At 49.0% G+C, this 17283-nt stretch overlaps 1 protein-coding gene across 1 annotated transcript in view; it reads left to right on the top strand.

Annotated features, from left to right (window-relative positions):
- The window catches only part of LOC140417915 (uncharacterized), a 67581-nt gene that overhangs the window by 29350 nt on the left and 20948 nt on the right, over nt 1-17283 (top strand). The window contains 1 exon segment of the mRNA XM_072501348.1: nt 6489-7110. Within this exon segment, the coding sequence (XP_072357449.1) occupies nt 6489-7110 (622 nt within the window).

Here is a 17283-nt window from a genome sequence, read left to right as displayed (position 1 = left end):
TATAACTACAAGATTTTGTATCGCCCCGGTAAACTCAACGAGCCCCCAGACGCCCTCTCCCGAGGTACATGTGCCCAGCGCATAAGTGGACCAACTCCGGGCCCTACACGACAGCCTTTGTCACCCGGGGGTCACTCGATTGTACCATCTGGTCAAAGCTCGCAATCTGCCCTACTCCATCGAGGAAGTAAGGACAGTCACCAGGAACTGCCAGGTCTGTGCAGAGTGCAAGCCGCACTTCTACCGGCCAGACCGTGCGCACCTGGTGAAGGCTTCCCGCCCCTTTGAACGCCTCAGCGTGGATTTCAAAGGGCACCTCCCCTCCATCGACCGTAACACGTACATTCTCAGTGTGATCGATGAGTACTCCAGATTCCCCTTCGCCATCCCATGCCCCGATATGACGTCTGCCACCGCCATCAAGGCCCTCAGCACCATCTTCGCTCTGTTCGGTTTCCCCACCTACATCCACAGTGACAGGGGATCCTCATTCATGAGCGAAATGCTGTGTCAGTTCCTGCTCAGCAGGGGTATTGCCTCCAGCAGGACGACCAGCTACAACCCCCGGGGAAAGGGGCAAGTAGAACGGGAGAATGGGACGGTTTGGAGGGCTGTCCAGCTGGCCCTACGGTCCAGGAACCTCCCAGCCTCTCGCTGGCAGGAGGTCCACCCTGACACTCTACACTCCATCCGGTCACTATTGTGCACTGCCACTAATAACGTATTAACACCCCATGAACGTATTTTTACCTTCCCCAGGAAGTCCACATCCAAGTTTTGCTCCTGACTTGACTCGCAGCTCCAGGACCGGTGCTTCTCCGTAGGCACGTCCGACTCCACAAGGCGGACGGACCCCTTGGTGGACAGGGTTCACCTGCTCCACGCCAACCCTCAATGAAAATCGCTTATTGTCACAAGTAGGCTTCAAATGAAGTTACTGTGAAAAGCTCCTAGTCGCCACATTCCGGCGCCTGTTTGGGGAATATGCCTACGTTGAGTTCCCTGACGGCCGCCAAGATACTGTCTCACTCAGGGACCTGGCACCGTTAGGTTCCACCCCAACCCCCCCCCCCCCCCCCCGCGCCCACTGCGCCGCCAACATTGACCCCACCAGACCCCCCCCCCCCTTTTCCACACAAGAAGACGAAGAGGACTTCGGCACGCTTCCGGAGTTCCCCGATGACTGGCCAGCATCAGCACTGCCACCACCGCCATCGGTGGCACCTCCACCACCGGCTTCGCCGCCACCGTTACGCCGCTCCCAACGAAGCACCAAAGCACCGGACCGGCTGAACCTTTTTTTAAATAAATGTTTTTATTCTCCATTTTCAGATTTGCCTTCAAAATGTACACCCCACCCACAGACAGTAAACGGTAACAAATACAAAATCAATCCCCTTAACAATAACAACTATCCCATCCTCCCAGCACCCCAAACAACGGCCCACCTGTCAATATATGCATCCAATAAAACAAACCCTCCCACGGTGGAAACAAAAAACAAAGGAGAAAAAGAAAAAGGAGTCTGGGACCGCCCATGGTCACCATTAACCTATAGAGTCCACTCCCCCCCCCCCCTCCCCCCCCACACTCAACGACCTCCAACCTCTGAAAGAGTACCGTACATGATACCCAAGAGTTGTAAACAACCCACCCCCCTCTCCAACTCCTCCCGTCCACTGCCTCCTGTACAATTCCTCCCCCCAACCTCGGTTTCTTCCCCCCAACTTTCCACCCCGGCTAGACCACTCGGACCCTGTTCTGCCAGGCTCCGATGACCGCAGCCCCTCTCCCCACCTCACTCCCGTTCACTGGCTGGCTTAAACCGGCCAGCGTGGAGGCCCCCGCCCGGGTCCCTTTCCCCCTTGCCTGGCCCTAGGAAAGCCCAGAAATCCCCTTTTAGCACACAAACCCCGCATACCCACCTACACCCCAAAGAGCCCTCATTTCGAGAGAAAGTCCCATCACTTCCCTTGTCCAAATATACAACATTTGCTCCTTTAGCCCATACACCCGCACGCAGTGAAACAAAAAAGAAGAAAATACAATTCTGAGGTTACATCGGCACATGGCCATTTCTCAATTCCTCAGTTCTGCCACAGTCCTTCTGCCTTCGCAAACTCCTCCGCTGCTTCCGCCGTTCCAAAATAAAAGTCCTTGAGCTTGTAAGTCACCCTCCGCTTCACTGGATATACTGCACTGTAGCGCTGCACCTTGCTAATGTAAAGTGCCCTCTTCACCCGGTTGAAGGCAGCCCGCCTCCTCGCCAGCTCCACCGTAAAGTCCTGGTATACACTAATACCAGCTCCAGCCCACTGCACCACCCGCTTCTGCTTGGCCCAGCACAGGACCTTCTCCTTCACACTGTACCTACGGAGTCACTACCCTTGGCGGCTCACTTGCCTTTGGTACAGGCCTCCACGACCGGTGAGCCCAATCCAGCTCATATCGGGAGGGATCCTCCCCCTCCCCCAATAGTTTCTCCAGCATCGCGGCAAAATACTCAGTTGGCCTCGGTCCTTCAACTCCTTCGGGCAGCCCCACAATACTCAAATTCTGTTGCCTGGATCTGTTTACCAGGTCTTCCATTTTTCCTTGCAGATCCTTGTTAATCTCCATTACCTTCCGCATCTCCTTCCCCATCGAGGTAAGTTGATCACCGTGCTGCAATAATGTCTCCTCCACTTCCTTCAGCGCCTTCCCTTGCTCCCGACCTCCGCTACTGCGCTCGCCACCGCCGTCGTCACCGGAGCAATCGACTCCTCAACCAACACACTCAAAGCCTCCCTCATCTCCTTCCTCATTGTCTCCATGTATTTCGTAAACTGCCTTTCAAATTCCGCAGCCATCACCGTAGTTATTTCTTCAGCCGTAAGCAATGCGGCCTCCCCTGGTGCTCCAGCCTCCATTTTCCTTGGTGACCCCGTGGTGACCTTTCCACTCCCCGTCAGACCTTCAGCTGTTTTTTTTACGGCCGTTTTTTTGCTCACCCCCGACATTTTTCTTTACGGTGCCTTCACTGTGTCTTCACTCTGTGCCTTCTCCCTGCTTTTGCCGCCTCCGTGGACCCTGGGACCGGGCTTAAAGCCCTGAAAATGCCATTCACGAACGGGAGCCTCCCACCCGCCGTCACCGGAAGCCCCCGGACTGGCTGAACCTTTGATGGACTCCGGACTGTCAATATGGACATTTTCTTTTTCTTCTTACCACTGTACATAATTGGCTATTTGTATATAGTTTCACATCACCCCCGCCGGACTCATTTTTAACAGGGGGTGAATGTGGTGAACCACTGTATTAGGGGATGTAAGGTAGGACCTGCGCTACAGGTTTGCCGGTAGCCCCTGCCGGCTGGATCCGCCCACGGAGAACTGTATAAATATGCATGACCTCCAGTGCCCTGCCATTTCGCCAGCTGCAGCAGGAGGCCACGCATCTGACTGTAATAAAGCCACAATTGTACCCAATTTGTGACTTTGTGCAATTGATTGCGCATCAATCCCAAGATGGGTTTCTGATACGGCCTATTTCCACCTTGGCAACATCACCCAAATTCATCCCATCCAAGTGCATCTGCTCTTCATTCATGCCTTTTCTACCTCCAGAATTGACTGCACCATCGTACTCCTGGCTGGTCTCCCACATTCTACCCCCATAAACTTGAAGCAATCCAAAGGTCTGCTGCCCATGTCTTAATTCACAGCAATTCCTGTTCCTTTCACTGGCTCCCAGTCGAGCAACACCTCAAGTTTAAAATTCTCATCCTTTGTTTTCAACTACTCCTTGGCCTCATCCATCCCTTTCTCTGTAATCTCCTCCAGCCCCACACCCTCTGAGATATCTGCGCTGCTCTAATTCTGGCCTCTTGAACATTCCATATTATAATTGCTCCATCCTGGTGACCTTGTTTTCAGTTCCCTCGGATCAAAGCACTGAATTCCTTCCCTAAACCTCTCTGTCTGCACCTCACTTTCCCCCTTTAAGACAGTCTTTAAAACTCACCTCTTTCATCAAAGTTTTTGGTCACCTTACAGTGGTTAGCACTACTGCCTCACAGCATCAGAGACCCACGTTCAATTCTGACTTTGGGTGATTGCGTGGAGTTTGCACCTTCTCACGTGTCTAAGTGGGTTCCTTCCGGGTGCTCCGGTTTCCTCCCACAGTCCAAGGATTGTCTTTGCTAAATTGCACCTTAGTGTCCAAAGGTTAGGTGGAGTTACGGGGATAGGATAGGGACGTGAGTCAAGGTGGGGTGCTGTTTCAGAGTGTCTGTGCAGACTTGATGGGCTGAATGGCCTCCTTCCTCACTATTGGGATTCTATGATCTGTGTCTGGGAGTCTCACTTTGTTTTATAATGTTCCTGTGAAGTTGACTGGGGTGATTTATGATGTTAAAGGTGTTATATAAATAGAAGTTGTTGTTGTTGTTGACTGTAACCCTGACCTCCTGTTTTACAAAATCCCATTGGTTTCACAACAAACTCCATCTCTGATTTCCTGCCCCCTCCGGGTTTGCAGCCTCTTTTCAGGCCGGTAACAGGCCTGTCACCGGGAGCAGGCCGCAGTTGTGCCCCCCACTCGATGCAAACCCGGATTTGGGGCCTTCACCGGGTTTCAGTGAAACCTCCCGGCCGAGTCCAGCATCGGCACTGCGCATGCTCCAGATCACAATGCCCGGGGAATGATTGACGGCAGCTCTGGACCAATAGCATGAGATGGACGGGTTTGGAGAACCGAGCGGAAGCGGGCTGGTCCTCCAACCAATCGGAGTGAATGGGGGGCGGGGCTGAGCCCCGACTTCCCTTATTATAAACCGGAGCATGCGCAGTGCTGTTCATAGCTCAGGATTGAGGAGGTTGTGTTGAAAGTTATGGCTGTGAGATACCCTCTGGGTGAGTCCTGAGGGAGGGATGGAGCCGGCGGGTGGGTGGGGAGGCTTCATAAACACCCCGCGCAGGCCTGAAACCCATAATACGGCTGAGATACGGCATTTGAACCGCGAAAGCTGCTCGGGCTTTTCCCTGACACAGGCCCGAGTTAACGGCCGCCATCTTTGGGGGGGGGGGGGGGACTGTGCTTGGCGCGACGGATGCGCAGAGAAACCGAGTCCAAGGCTCTGCCCCGCCCCTCATTCGTTTTGGTTGGAGGATCAGCCGCTCTTGTTGGGGCCACCAGCTCCGTATTCTCTTCCTATTGGTCCGAACCTGCCGTCAATCACTCCCGGGCATTGTGAGCTGGAGCAAACCCTTCACCATCATTGTCAGCTCCCTGGTTTGCAGCTGCGGAGCTTGTTTGCTTCCACGCGACCTTCTTGGTGAAGCAACAGTGGGCGTGGCTTCTGGGTCCCAGTGACCAGGAGAGAAAATGATTGATTAATTGGTTTTATTTTCGCTCTGCAGAGGGGGTTGAGAACTGAACCCAGCCAGAATGGAGGGATGGGGTCAAATGCAAAGAAATTGTGAACGTGTGCTGCATTTGGCAGGCTGTCCAACTCTCATGGTGGAAATTAAGGCACAGTCTGCCCTGGAAGGCTGTGTGAGTGGTGGGTGGATTCTGCCAGAGCTGCTGGAACATAGAAACAGTAAAGATATTGGTTCTCTGCCTTGAAAGTTCCAATTTATGGGACAAAAAGCATCTAGGCAGCATGTAGCCTGGGACAGGGTACTCTTACAGGACAATCCTGTAAAGTATGGGATGGGTAGTCACCTTGGTGTTTTATTCCAGCACAAGGAGGTGGGAAAGTGTATGGGATTAGGATTTAATGCTTTACAGGCACAAGCGAGGAAAAGTTAGGGCAGCATGTTAGCACAGTTGCTTCACCGCTCCAGGGTCCCCGGTTCGATTCCCAGAGTGTGACACTGTCTGCAGAGTCTGCACGTTCTCCCCGTGTTTGTGTGGGTGTCCACTGGGTGCTCCGGTTTCCTCCCGCAGCCCAAAGATGTGCAGGTTAGGTGGATTGACCATGCTAAATTGCCCTTGGATTAGGTGGGGTTACGAGGATGTGTGGGCTTAAGTGGGGTGCTCTTTCCAAGAGCAGGGGCAGACTCGACGGACCAAATGGCCTCCTGCACTGCAAATTCTATGATCTGTCTCGTGGAAAATAGAATTGACTGCTCAGAATTTACTCTCTTTAAAGTTTTGTAAATTCCTTTTCCAGAGCATTCGAATGGGTGTATTTACAAACCGGAAACTCAACTGAACATCAACATGATCTGATCAAGTCACTGAGTCACCACGGCCTAAATATCATCAGTCATTGAATTTGGAAGGAGACCAGTTTGTGTGTTCTGTCTGTGACACCATTTAAATCATCAGTGTGACTGGAAAAGTATCAAGATACACACTGGAGTAAGAGTGTTGCAGTGCACTGACTGTACAAAGTGCTTTAACCAGTTAAACAGTCTTTTTATAATTAAAAAAATCACACGATTCACAGAGGTGCCAAACCGTGCACGTGTTCCGTATGTGTGGACAAGACTTTAACTGATTGTCCAAACTGGAGAGACGCACAGAATCTGCCACCATGGAGAAACCGTGGAAATGTGAGGAATGCGATAAAGGATTCAATTCTTCATCTCGGCTGGAAATCCATCGACGTGTTCACACTGGGGAAAGGCCATTCAGCTGTTCAATATGTGAGAGGGGATTCACTCAGTTATCTGGCCTTCGGTTACACCAGCGAGTTCACGCTGAGAAGAAGCCATTCAGCTGCACAACCTGTGGAGAGAAATTCAAGACTTCATCCATCCTCACTGAACACCAGCGAATTCACACTGGTCAGAAACCATTCATTTGCTTTGTGTGTGGGAAGGGATTCACTCAGATCTTCGCTATCCAGTCACACCACCGAGTGCACACAAACGAGGATCCGTTCAGGTGCACCACCTGTGGAAAGAGTTTCAGGCAGTCAGCTGAACTCACTGAGCACCAACGCACTCACACTGGGGAGAAGCTATTCACCTGCTCAGTGTGTGGGAAGGGATTCCCTTGGGCATCCCAGCTGCTGACACATCAGTGGGATCACACCGGGGGGAGACGGTTCACCTGCTCCTTGTGCGGGGCGGGATTCACTCAGTCACAACATCTGCTGAGACACGAGCGAGTTCACAAGTGACTGCAGGAATTGGAATCTGCTGTTTTGCAGCTGCTAATCACATCCAGGATTGATAGTCTGACAATATCTGGTTTGATTCTGCTGATGTTTTACAGTCCCTATAACTGGCTGCAATTTAATATTCTGGAGATGTCACTGATATTCGGGGCTGCAATGTCCCTTTTTAAAAGCACCACATGTGATCTTTCTCCTTAATTCAAGAATTCTAAACAGAAACTTAAAATAAATATGAACATTTTACTTCAATCCTAAATTTATCTGTGATGCAACATCTACAATTCAGGTTCCGCTAATTAACATTGCCAATGAGAGAGTCTTGATTAACCTTTACTGACTTCTTCAGAGTGGCATATCCATTTTGCAATTAAATTACGAAGGAACCTAACAGGCACATCAACATTGATATTGATAACTTGGAAGTTGCTGAGTTGAATCATTCCTGACACAGCAGCAGCAACATTTGGTAAAGGTGGAACCCACACCGAAGACTGGTTTGAGAGCCACTCAGCAGAGATGACATCTGTCATTGAAGCAAAAAGCAAAGCCGACCTGATGTACAACATAAACCCAACACTGAGAACACTGCATCACTGAAAATAGCCACGGCAGTTGTGTAAAAGACGGGGAGATACTGTGCAAATAAAAACTGGACCAGCCGACTTCAGTAATTCCAAACTGCTTGTGACAACGGAAATACACGTGCTAAGTTTGATGTGATTGAAAGGGCGCTTTGTCCGATACTCACCAGAGTTGGTGCCCTGAAATTGTCTGATTCAGTCATTTAATGTCAGTTCTTACTGACAGAAGTAGCAGATGTCCCGCTGGGTTGAACACGACTGTGAGCTGTCCTCCCGTGAGTCGGACATCTCCCAGTCTCTGACTCTCTTGCAGCTTCCTGTCATGTTTGAGTTGGACAAGGAACACTCATCACTTAAGCTGGAAAAGGCCATTGATTGCTGAGCAAGCAGAAAGGCACCCGGCAAGGATGGAATTCCAGCTGAACTGCTCAACCACAGTCCCGTTGACTGCTACACCTTCCTGACCGCCTCCTTCCCTGTTGTGATGTTGTCGGTTGCTCCTCATTTCTAGGGTGACACCTGCTCAGGCTTGCGTGTTTCTCTCGTTTGTTTTCACGTGACTGGAGAAGGTGATTCTCAACCCGCAGATCTTGGACCCGTGGGGCAGGATGTCCCATATGTAGTGGGATTCGGTGAACTGGATTTGCTTTCTCTTTGCCTCTTCGTTAAGGTTTTTGAACTCCGAGTGATACGGCTCAATGGACAAGTTGTTGCCATAGTGACCGATTGATAGAAAACGCTTTCCAATCATTTCAGGTCAATGCTTATTACACGATGTTTATTACATGGAGTTGATTCTGCCTCTTGGTACACATTGGTCTGTCAGACCTGACATTAAATGACTGAATCTGCAGTCAGTCACTAAAGTTCTCTGATGGGATGCAGATTTGTGGGGGGGTTAAGTGCTTCAGGGACACTGATGGGCAGAAATGGGTATAAAAAGAACTGGGGCTACACCATAATGGTAAGCGCCATAAAATCAGCACAAACAATCGCAGTATCGTGTTAGAAAACTAACAAATTACTCGGATGGGTGGATGATTCCCAAATTTGCTGACAAAGCAAAGCCTGTTAGGAATGTAAATACAAAGAGGACATAAGTTTTTTTTTTTTAATTCCAATTAAGGGGCGGAGCAGCACGGTAGCATAGTGGTGAGCACTGTTGCTTCACAGCACCAGGGTCCCAAGTCGATTCCCGGCTTGGGTCACTGTCTGTGCGGAGTCTGCACGTTCTCCCCGTGTCTGCGTGGGTTTCTTCCGGGGGTTCCGGTTTCCTCCCACAAGTCCCGAAAGACGTGCTGTTCGGTAATTTGGACATTCTGAATTCTCCCTCTGTGATCCGAACAGGCGCCGGAATGTGGCGACTAGGGGATTTTTCACAGTAACTTCATTGTAGTGTTAATGTAAGCCTGCTTGTGACAATAAAGATTATTATTTAGCATGCCCAATCTACCTACACATTTTTTTGTATATTTAGAGTACCCAATTCCATTTTTTTTTTTTTTTTTACAATTAAGGGGCAATTTAGCGTGGCCAATCCACCTGGCCTGCACATCTTTGGGTGGTGGGGGCGAAACCCACGCAAACACTGGGAGAATGCAAACTCCAATCGGACAGTGACCCAGAGCCAGGATTGAAACTGGGACCTCAGCGCGTGAGGCAGCAATGCTAACCACTGTGCCACCGTGCTGCCCACCTACACATTTTTGAGTTGTGGGGGTGAGACCCACACAGAAATGGGGAGAACGTGCAAACTCCACACGGACAGTGACCGGGGCCGGGATCAAACTCTGGTCCTCGCTGCCATGAAGCAGCATTGCTAACTACCGTGCTGCCCAAGAGGACCCTTTGCACTGATAGCACGGTGACAATTTGAACTGAAGACATTGCCTTTAAAGAATTGGCTTTATCCCATTTGTTATCTTGTCCTTCAAAACAAAGTGTTTGAGAACCGGAGATGTTGGAGTTACCGCCAAACTGATTGCATTGGCTTCTGTCACTGATGCAAAAATACCATATTATGTGAATATTAAGTTGGACGGTAAGTTTCTCCGGGGCTTCTGAATGAGATAGAATGGGAATGCAAGGTAGGGTAACAGGTGAAGTCACCATAGTCCCAGATAACCAAAGGCTGCTTTCCCCTTTTCCCCCCCACCGGGGGCCAGCTTAGCTCAATTGACTAGACAGCTGGATTTGTGGTGCAGAGCAAGGCCAGCAACATGGGTTCAATTCCTGTACTGGCTGCGATTATTCATGGGATGCAAGGACCAGTCAGAAAATTGGACAGAACCTCAGCAACAGCAATGCATGACTAAAAGGTTAACGAGGAGAGGAAGAAAATAGAGTACGAGAGAAAGCTAGCCAGGAATGTAAAAACGTAGCAAAGTGTTTTTTGATCAATATTTTCATAAGAATAGTTAACAAAGTGACCATTGATTCTATAGAAAGTGAGTCCAGAGAATTGATCATGGAAAACAAGGAGAGGGGAGATGAATTGAACAGGTAATTTGCATCCGTTTTGGGGCGACACGGTGCAGCAGTGGTTAGCGCTGCAGCCTCACGACGCTGAGGACCCGGGTTTGATCCCGGCCCCGGGTCACTGTCCGTGTGGAGTTTGCACGTTCTCCCCATTTCTGTGTGGGTCTCTCTTCCCCCCCCCCCCCCCCCCCCAACTCAAAAATGTGTAGGTGGGCAGCACGGTGGCGCAGTGGTTAGCATTGCTGCCTCACGGCGCTGAGGTCCCAGTTTCGATCATGGCTCTGGGTCACTGTCTGTGTGGAGTTTGAATTATCCCCGTGTTTGCGTCGGTCTCGCCCCCACAACCCAAAGATGTGCAGGTTAGGTGGATTGGCCACGCTAAATTGCCCCTTAATTGGAAAAAAAGAATTGGATACTTTTTTAAAAAATTTTTTTTAAATTTACATCAGTCTTTACTAAAGAGGATTCAAGTGACATGCTAGAAGTATCCCAGGGAATAGAAGGGAGGGAGGAACCAGGGAAATTATGGTCACCAGAGAAGTACTGAGCGAATTGTTGGAAGTGCGAGCTGACAAGTGACCAGGTCCTGATGGACTTCATCCTAGGGTCTTAAAGTAAGTGTCTAGTGAGATAATTGATGCATTGGTTTTCATTTTCAAAAGATCCCTAGATTCGGGATAGAAAATATGTAACTCCATTAGTCCGAAAACTCTCATTATACAGAAAGACCGAAAGCGGGAAGCTACAGGTGAGTTAGCTTAACATCTGTCACAGGGAACATGTTACAAACTATTGTTACACAAGTTATGGCAGGGCACTTGGATAAGTTCAAGGTAATCAGGCAGTTTCACCATTGTTCTGCGAAAGGAAAATCTGTTTAACCAACTTATGGAGTTCTTCGCAGGAGATACCCGTGCTGTGGATAAAGGGGAACACGAAATATACTGTACTTAGATTTCCAGAAAGCATTTGATAAAGCACCTCCACAACGATTATTGCGGGAAGTAAAGGTTCATGATGTATGGAGTAACAGTGGCTGGCAAACTGAAAGCAGAGAGAAGGTATAAATGGGCAATTTTGAGGTTGGCAAGTTGTAACGAATGGTGTGCCACAAGGATCAGTGCTGGGACCTCAACTGTTTACAATTTATGTAAATGACTTGGATGAAGGGATGGATGAGATGATTACCAAATTTGCTGATGACACAAAGAAAGATAGGAATATAAATTATGAAGGTGACAAAAGGAAGCTACAGGGCGGTGCAGTGGGTTAGCCCTGCTGCCTCACGGCGCCGCAGTGGGTTAGCTCTGCTGCCTCACGGCGCCGAGGTCCCAGGTTCGATCCCGGTTCTGGGTCACTGTGTGGAATTTGCACATTCTCCCCATGTTTGCGTGGGTTTCGCCCCCACAACCCGAAAAATGTGCAGGGTAGGTGGATTGGCCACGCTAAATTGCCCCTTAATGGAAAATAAATAATTGGGTACTCGAAATTTATTTTTTAAAAAGTAAGCTGCAAAGGCATTGGGCAAACATCTGGCAAATGGAGAGCAATGTGGGAAAATGTGAAATGTTTCATTCTGGTCGGAAGAATAAAAAGAAAGCATATTACATAAATGGTGAGCGCTTGCAGAGCTCTGAGGTGCAGAGGGATCTGGGTGTCCTTGTGCATGAATCACAAATGGCTAGTTTATGGAGATACAGGAAGTAATTAGAAAAGCTAAAAGAATGTGAAGGAAATTGAATACAGAAGTTGTGAGGCTCTGCTTCACTTGTACAGAGCACTGGTGAGACCACAACTCACCCCCACAACGTTTGTTTACCAGACTAATACCTGGAATGGGTGGGGGTGAGCGGCCGTTTAGCACCGGGCTAAATCGCTGGCTTTGAAAGCAGGCCAGCAGCGCGGTTCAATTCCCTTAACAGCCTCACCGAACAGGTGCCGGAATATGGCGACTAGGGGCTTTTCACAGTAACTTCATTGAAGTCTACTTGTGACAAGCGATTTTCATTTCATTTTCATTTCATCTAGAGTATTGCATACAGTATTAGTTACATTGAAGGAAGGATGGAAATGCATTGGAGGCAGTTGCAGAGAAGGTTTACCAGACTAATACCTGTAATGGGTGGGTTTGCGTAAAGGTTGGGCAGGTTAGGCTTGTGTCGGCTGGAGTTTTGGAAGAGTAAGAATGTCTTGACAGAATGGATGTGGAGAGGATGTTTCCCCTTGCAGGAAAATCTAGAACTAGAGATCACTATTTAAAAATAAGGAGTCACCCACAAACTGAGATGAGGCGATTTTTTTTTTTTTCCACAGAGGGTCGTGAGTCTTTGGCACTCGTCCTGAAAAGGCGGTGGAATATATTTAAAGCAACGGTCGTTAGATTCTTGGTAAACAACGGGGTGATAGGTTATCGGGGTTAGGCAGGAGGTTATTGGGAGTAGACAGGAGTAAAATTTGTGGTTACTATCGGATCAGTTATAATCTTATTAAATGGCAGAGCAGTCTCGAAGGGCTGAATGACCTACTCCTGCTCCTTGTTCATATGTAATTAGTAAAACAAGCGTGTAACTTAGAAATGGCTGGGTTAGCCAGAAAAAGCTGTGTGTGAGAAATAAGAATATTACCTTCTCGAAGTGGGGAGATTTGTAAGAAATAACTGAAAATATGAAAAAAATGTATTGAATATTGTCGGAATAGCTGACTTCCTCTCTTGTTTATGAAGAAAGATTCCATAGCAGCTGTTCGGTGACAAATACAGCACAGATCCGTTATCTCTGTCCAGGATGTGTCTTCAGCACAAACCTTGAAACTAGACATTTCTAACTCTGCTGTGACTGGATCTCATGACCCATAAATAAATAATTTGTTTGCATAAAGGTTAAAACAGGCTCTCAATAGGAAATAAAATCACTTTGGTCAAGTAAGAGAATTCGGGTGAGTCAGCAGCTACAGAGACCAGCACTCATTTTGTGTCATCTGTTTATCCTCCAGGACTGGTAAACTGTTCCACCTGTCACCGATTGATATTTTTTCTGTCTGTTGTGCATCATTTTTAAACTGTTGCTTCTTAATAAAACAATTTAAAATCGCATATGAGCTCGAGCCCCTTTTTTTGGGGAATTGGTGATTCCCGGATCAAAGGCCTTACTAAACACTGCGCAGTTTTGGTCACTGTAATGCTCTTGTCGGATGGCCTGATTTATAGTACAAGAACATTTGTAGCTAAAGCTATAAACAATTTGTTAACATTTAAATGTATGAACATGCACAATAACCTCTCACCCAGCTCCTGAGTCAGGCTGAGGTCACCCGATTCTAACATTTACTTAAATAGTAATGAGACTCCTAGTGGTCAGCTGGTGAACTACAACACAACCATGATATCACTGCATCCCCTTTCCTTTGAAGGAATAAATTAATACATTTTTTTTTTTTTTAAATAATATTTTATTGAAAATTTTTGGTCAACCAACACAGTACATTGTGCATCCTTTACACAACATTGTAACAATACAGATAATAATGACCTTTTTAAATTTAAACAAAAACAACAAATAAATAAATATTAAATAACAAAAAATAAAAACTAGCCCTAATTGGCAACTGCCTTGTCTCAGGCCACACCCCCCCCCATCCCTCCCCCCCCCCCCCCCCCCCCCCCCAAGTCCTGGGCCGCTGCTGCTGCCTTCTTTGTTCTCCCCTATCTATCTTTCCGCAAGATATTCGACGAACGGTTGCCACCGCCTAGTAAACCCTTGAGCCGACCCCCTTAGGACGAACTTAATCCGCTCTAACTTTATGAACCCCGCCATATCATTTATCCAGGTCTCCACCCCCGGGGGCTTGGCTTCTTTCCACATTAGCAATATTCTGCGCCGGGCTACTAGGGACGCAAAGGCCAAAACATCGGCCTCTTTCGCCTCCTGCACTCCCGGCTCTTGTGCAACCCCAAATATAGCCAACCCCCAGCTTGGTTCGACCCGGACTCCTACTACTTTCGAAAGCACCTTTGTCACCCCCATCCAAAACCCCTGTAGTGCCGGGCATGACCAAAACATATGGGTATGATTCGCTGGGCTTCTCGAGCACCTCGCACACCTATCCTCCACCCCAAAAAATTTACTGAGCCGTGATCCAGTCATATGTGCCCTGTGTAATACCTTAAACTGAATCAGGCTTAGCCTGGCGCACGAGGACGACGAGTTTACCCTGTTTAGGGCATCTGCCCACATCCCCTCCTCAATCTCCTCCCCTAGCTCTTCTTTCCATTTCCCTATTAGTTCGTCCATCATAGTCTCCCCTTCGTCTCTCATTTCCCTATATATATCCGACACCTTACCGTCCCCCACCCATTTCTTTGAGATGACTCTGTCCTGCACCTCTTGTGTCGGGAGCTGCGGGAATTCCCTCACCTGTTGCCTCGCAAAAGCCCTCAATTGCATGTACCTGAATGCATTCCCTTGGGGCAACCCATATTTCTCGGTCAGCGCTCCCAGACTCGCAAACTTCCCATCCACAAATAGATCTTTCAATTGCGTTATACCTGCTCTTTGCCACATTCCATATCCCCCATCCATTCCCCCCGGGGCAAACCTATGGTTGTTTCTTATCGGGGACCCCCCCAGTGCTCCGGTCTTTCCCCTATGTCGTCTCCACTGTCCCCAAATCTTCAGTGTAGCTACCACCACCGGACTCGTGGTATAGTTCCTTGGTGAGAACGGCAATGGGGCTGTCACCATAGCCTGCAGGCTGGTCCCCCTACAGGACGCCCTCTCTAATCTCTTCCACGCCGCTCCTTCCTCCTCTCCCATCCACTTACCATTGAAATATTAGCGGCCCAATAATACTCACTTAGGCTCGGTAGTGCCAGCCGCCCCCTATCCCTACTACGCTGTAAGAATCCCTTCCTCACTCTCGGAGTCTTCCCGGCCCAAACAAAACCCATGATACTCTTTTCTATCCTTTCGAAAAAAGCCTTCGTGATCACCACCGGGAGACACTGAAACACAAAGAGGAATCTCGGGAGGACCACCATCTTAACCGCCTGCACCCTCCCTGCCATTGACAATGCTACCATATCCCATCTCTTGAAATCTTCCTCCATCTGTTCCACCAACCGCGTCAAATTTAGCCTGTGCAATGTGCCCCAATTCTTAGCTATCTGGATCCCCAGGTAACGAAAGTCTCTTGTTACCTTCCTCAACGGTAGGTCTTCTATTTCTCTACTCTGCTCCCCTGGATGCACCACAAACAGCTCACTCTTCCCCATGTTCAATTTATACCCTGAAAAATCCCCAAACTTCCCAAGTATCCGCATTATTTCTGGCATCCCCTCCGCTGGATCCGCCACATATAGTAGCAGATCATCCGCATATAAAGATACCCGGTGTTCTTCTCCTCCCCTAAGTATTCCCCTCCATCCCTTGGAACCTCTCAGCGCTATCGCCAGGGGCTCAATCGCCAGTGCAAACAGTAATGGGGACAGAGGACATCCCTGCCTTGTCCCTCTATGGAGCCGAAAATATGCCGATCCCCGTCCATTCGTGACCACACTCGCCACTGGGGCCCTATACAACAGCTGCACCCATCTAACATACCCCTCTCCGAACCCAAATCTCCTCAACACCTCCCACAGATAATCCCACTCCACTCTATCAAATGCTTTCTCGGCATCCATCGCCACTACTATCTCCGTTTCACCCTCTGGTGGGGCCATCATCATTACCCCTAACAACCTCCGTATGTTCGTGTTCAGCTGTCTCCCCTTCACAAACCCAGTTTGGTCCTCATGAACCACCCCCGGGACACATTCCTCTATTCTCATTGCCATTACCTTGGCCAAGACCTTGGCATCTACATTGAGGAGGGAGATTGGTCTGTAGGACCCGCATTGTAGCGGATCCTTTTCCTTCTTTAAAAGAAGCGATATCGTTGCTTCTGACATAGTCGGGGGCAGTTGTCCCCTTTCCTTTGCCTCGTTAAAGGTCCTCGTCAGTAGCGGGGCGAGCAAGTCCAAATATTTTCTGTAAAATTCAACTGGGAATCCGTCCGGTCCCGGGGCCTTTCCCGTCTGCATGTTCCTAATTCCTTTCACCACTTCTTCTACCGTGATCTGTGCTCCCAATCCCATCCTTTCCTGCTCTTCCACCTTGGGAATTTCCAGCCGATCCAAAAACTCCATCATTCTCTCCCTCCCATCCGGGGGTTGAGCTTCATACAATTTTTTATAAAATGTCTTAAACACTTCATTCACTCTCTCCGCTCCCCGCTCCGTCTCTCCATCTTCGTCTCTCACCCCCCCTATTTCCCTCGCTGCTCCCCTTTTCCTCAATTGGTGTGCCAGCAATCTGCTCGCCTTCTCTCCATATTCATACTGTACACCCTGCGCCTTCTTCCATTGTGCCTCTGCAGTGCCTGTGGTCAGCAAGTCAAATTCCACATGCAGCCTTTGCCTTTCCCTATACAGTCCCTCCTCCGGTGCTTCCGCATACTGTCTGTCCACCCTCAAAAGTTCTTGCAACAACCGCTCCCGTTCCTTACTCTCCTGCTTCCCTTTATGTGTCCTTATTGATATCAGCTCCCCCCTAACCACCGCCTTCAACGCCTCCCAGACCACTCCCACCTGAACCTCCCCATTGTCATTGAGTTCCAAGTACTTTTCAATGCATCCCCTCACCCTTAAGCACACCCCCTCATCCGCCATTAGTCCCATGTCCATTCTCCAGGGTGGACGCCCTCTTGTTTCCTCCCCTATCTCCAAGTCTACCCAGTGTGGGGCATGATCCGAAATGGCTATAGCCGTATATTCCGTTCCCCTCACCCTCGGGATCAATGCCCTACCCAACACAAAAAAGTCTATGCGTGAATAGACTTTATGGACATAGGAGAAAAACGAGAACTCCTTACTCCTAGGTCTACTGAATCTCCACGGGTCCACCCCTCCCATCTGCTCCATAAAATCCTTAAGCACCTTGGCTGCTGCCGGCCTCCTACCAGTCCTGGACTTCGACCTATCCAGCCTTGGTTCCAACACCGTGTTAAAGTCTCCCCCCATTATCAGCTTTCCGGTCTCTAGGTCTGGGATGCGTCCTAGCATTCGCCTCATAAAATTGG

This window comes from Scyliorhinus torazame, chromosome 5 (assembly GCF_047496885.1).
Source record: "Scyliorhinus torazame isolate Kashiwa2021f chromosome 5, sScyTor2.1, whole genome shotgun sequence".
Lineage (NCBI taxonomy): Eukaryota > Metazoa > Chordata > Chondrichthyes > Carcharhiniformes > Scyliorhinidae > Scyliorhinus > Scyliorhinus torazame.
The sequence above is the reverse complement of the archived record's forward strand: the minus strand, read 5'-3'. Positions and strand labels throughout refer to the sequence as shown.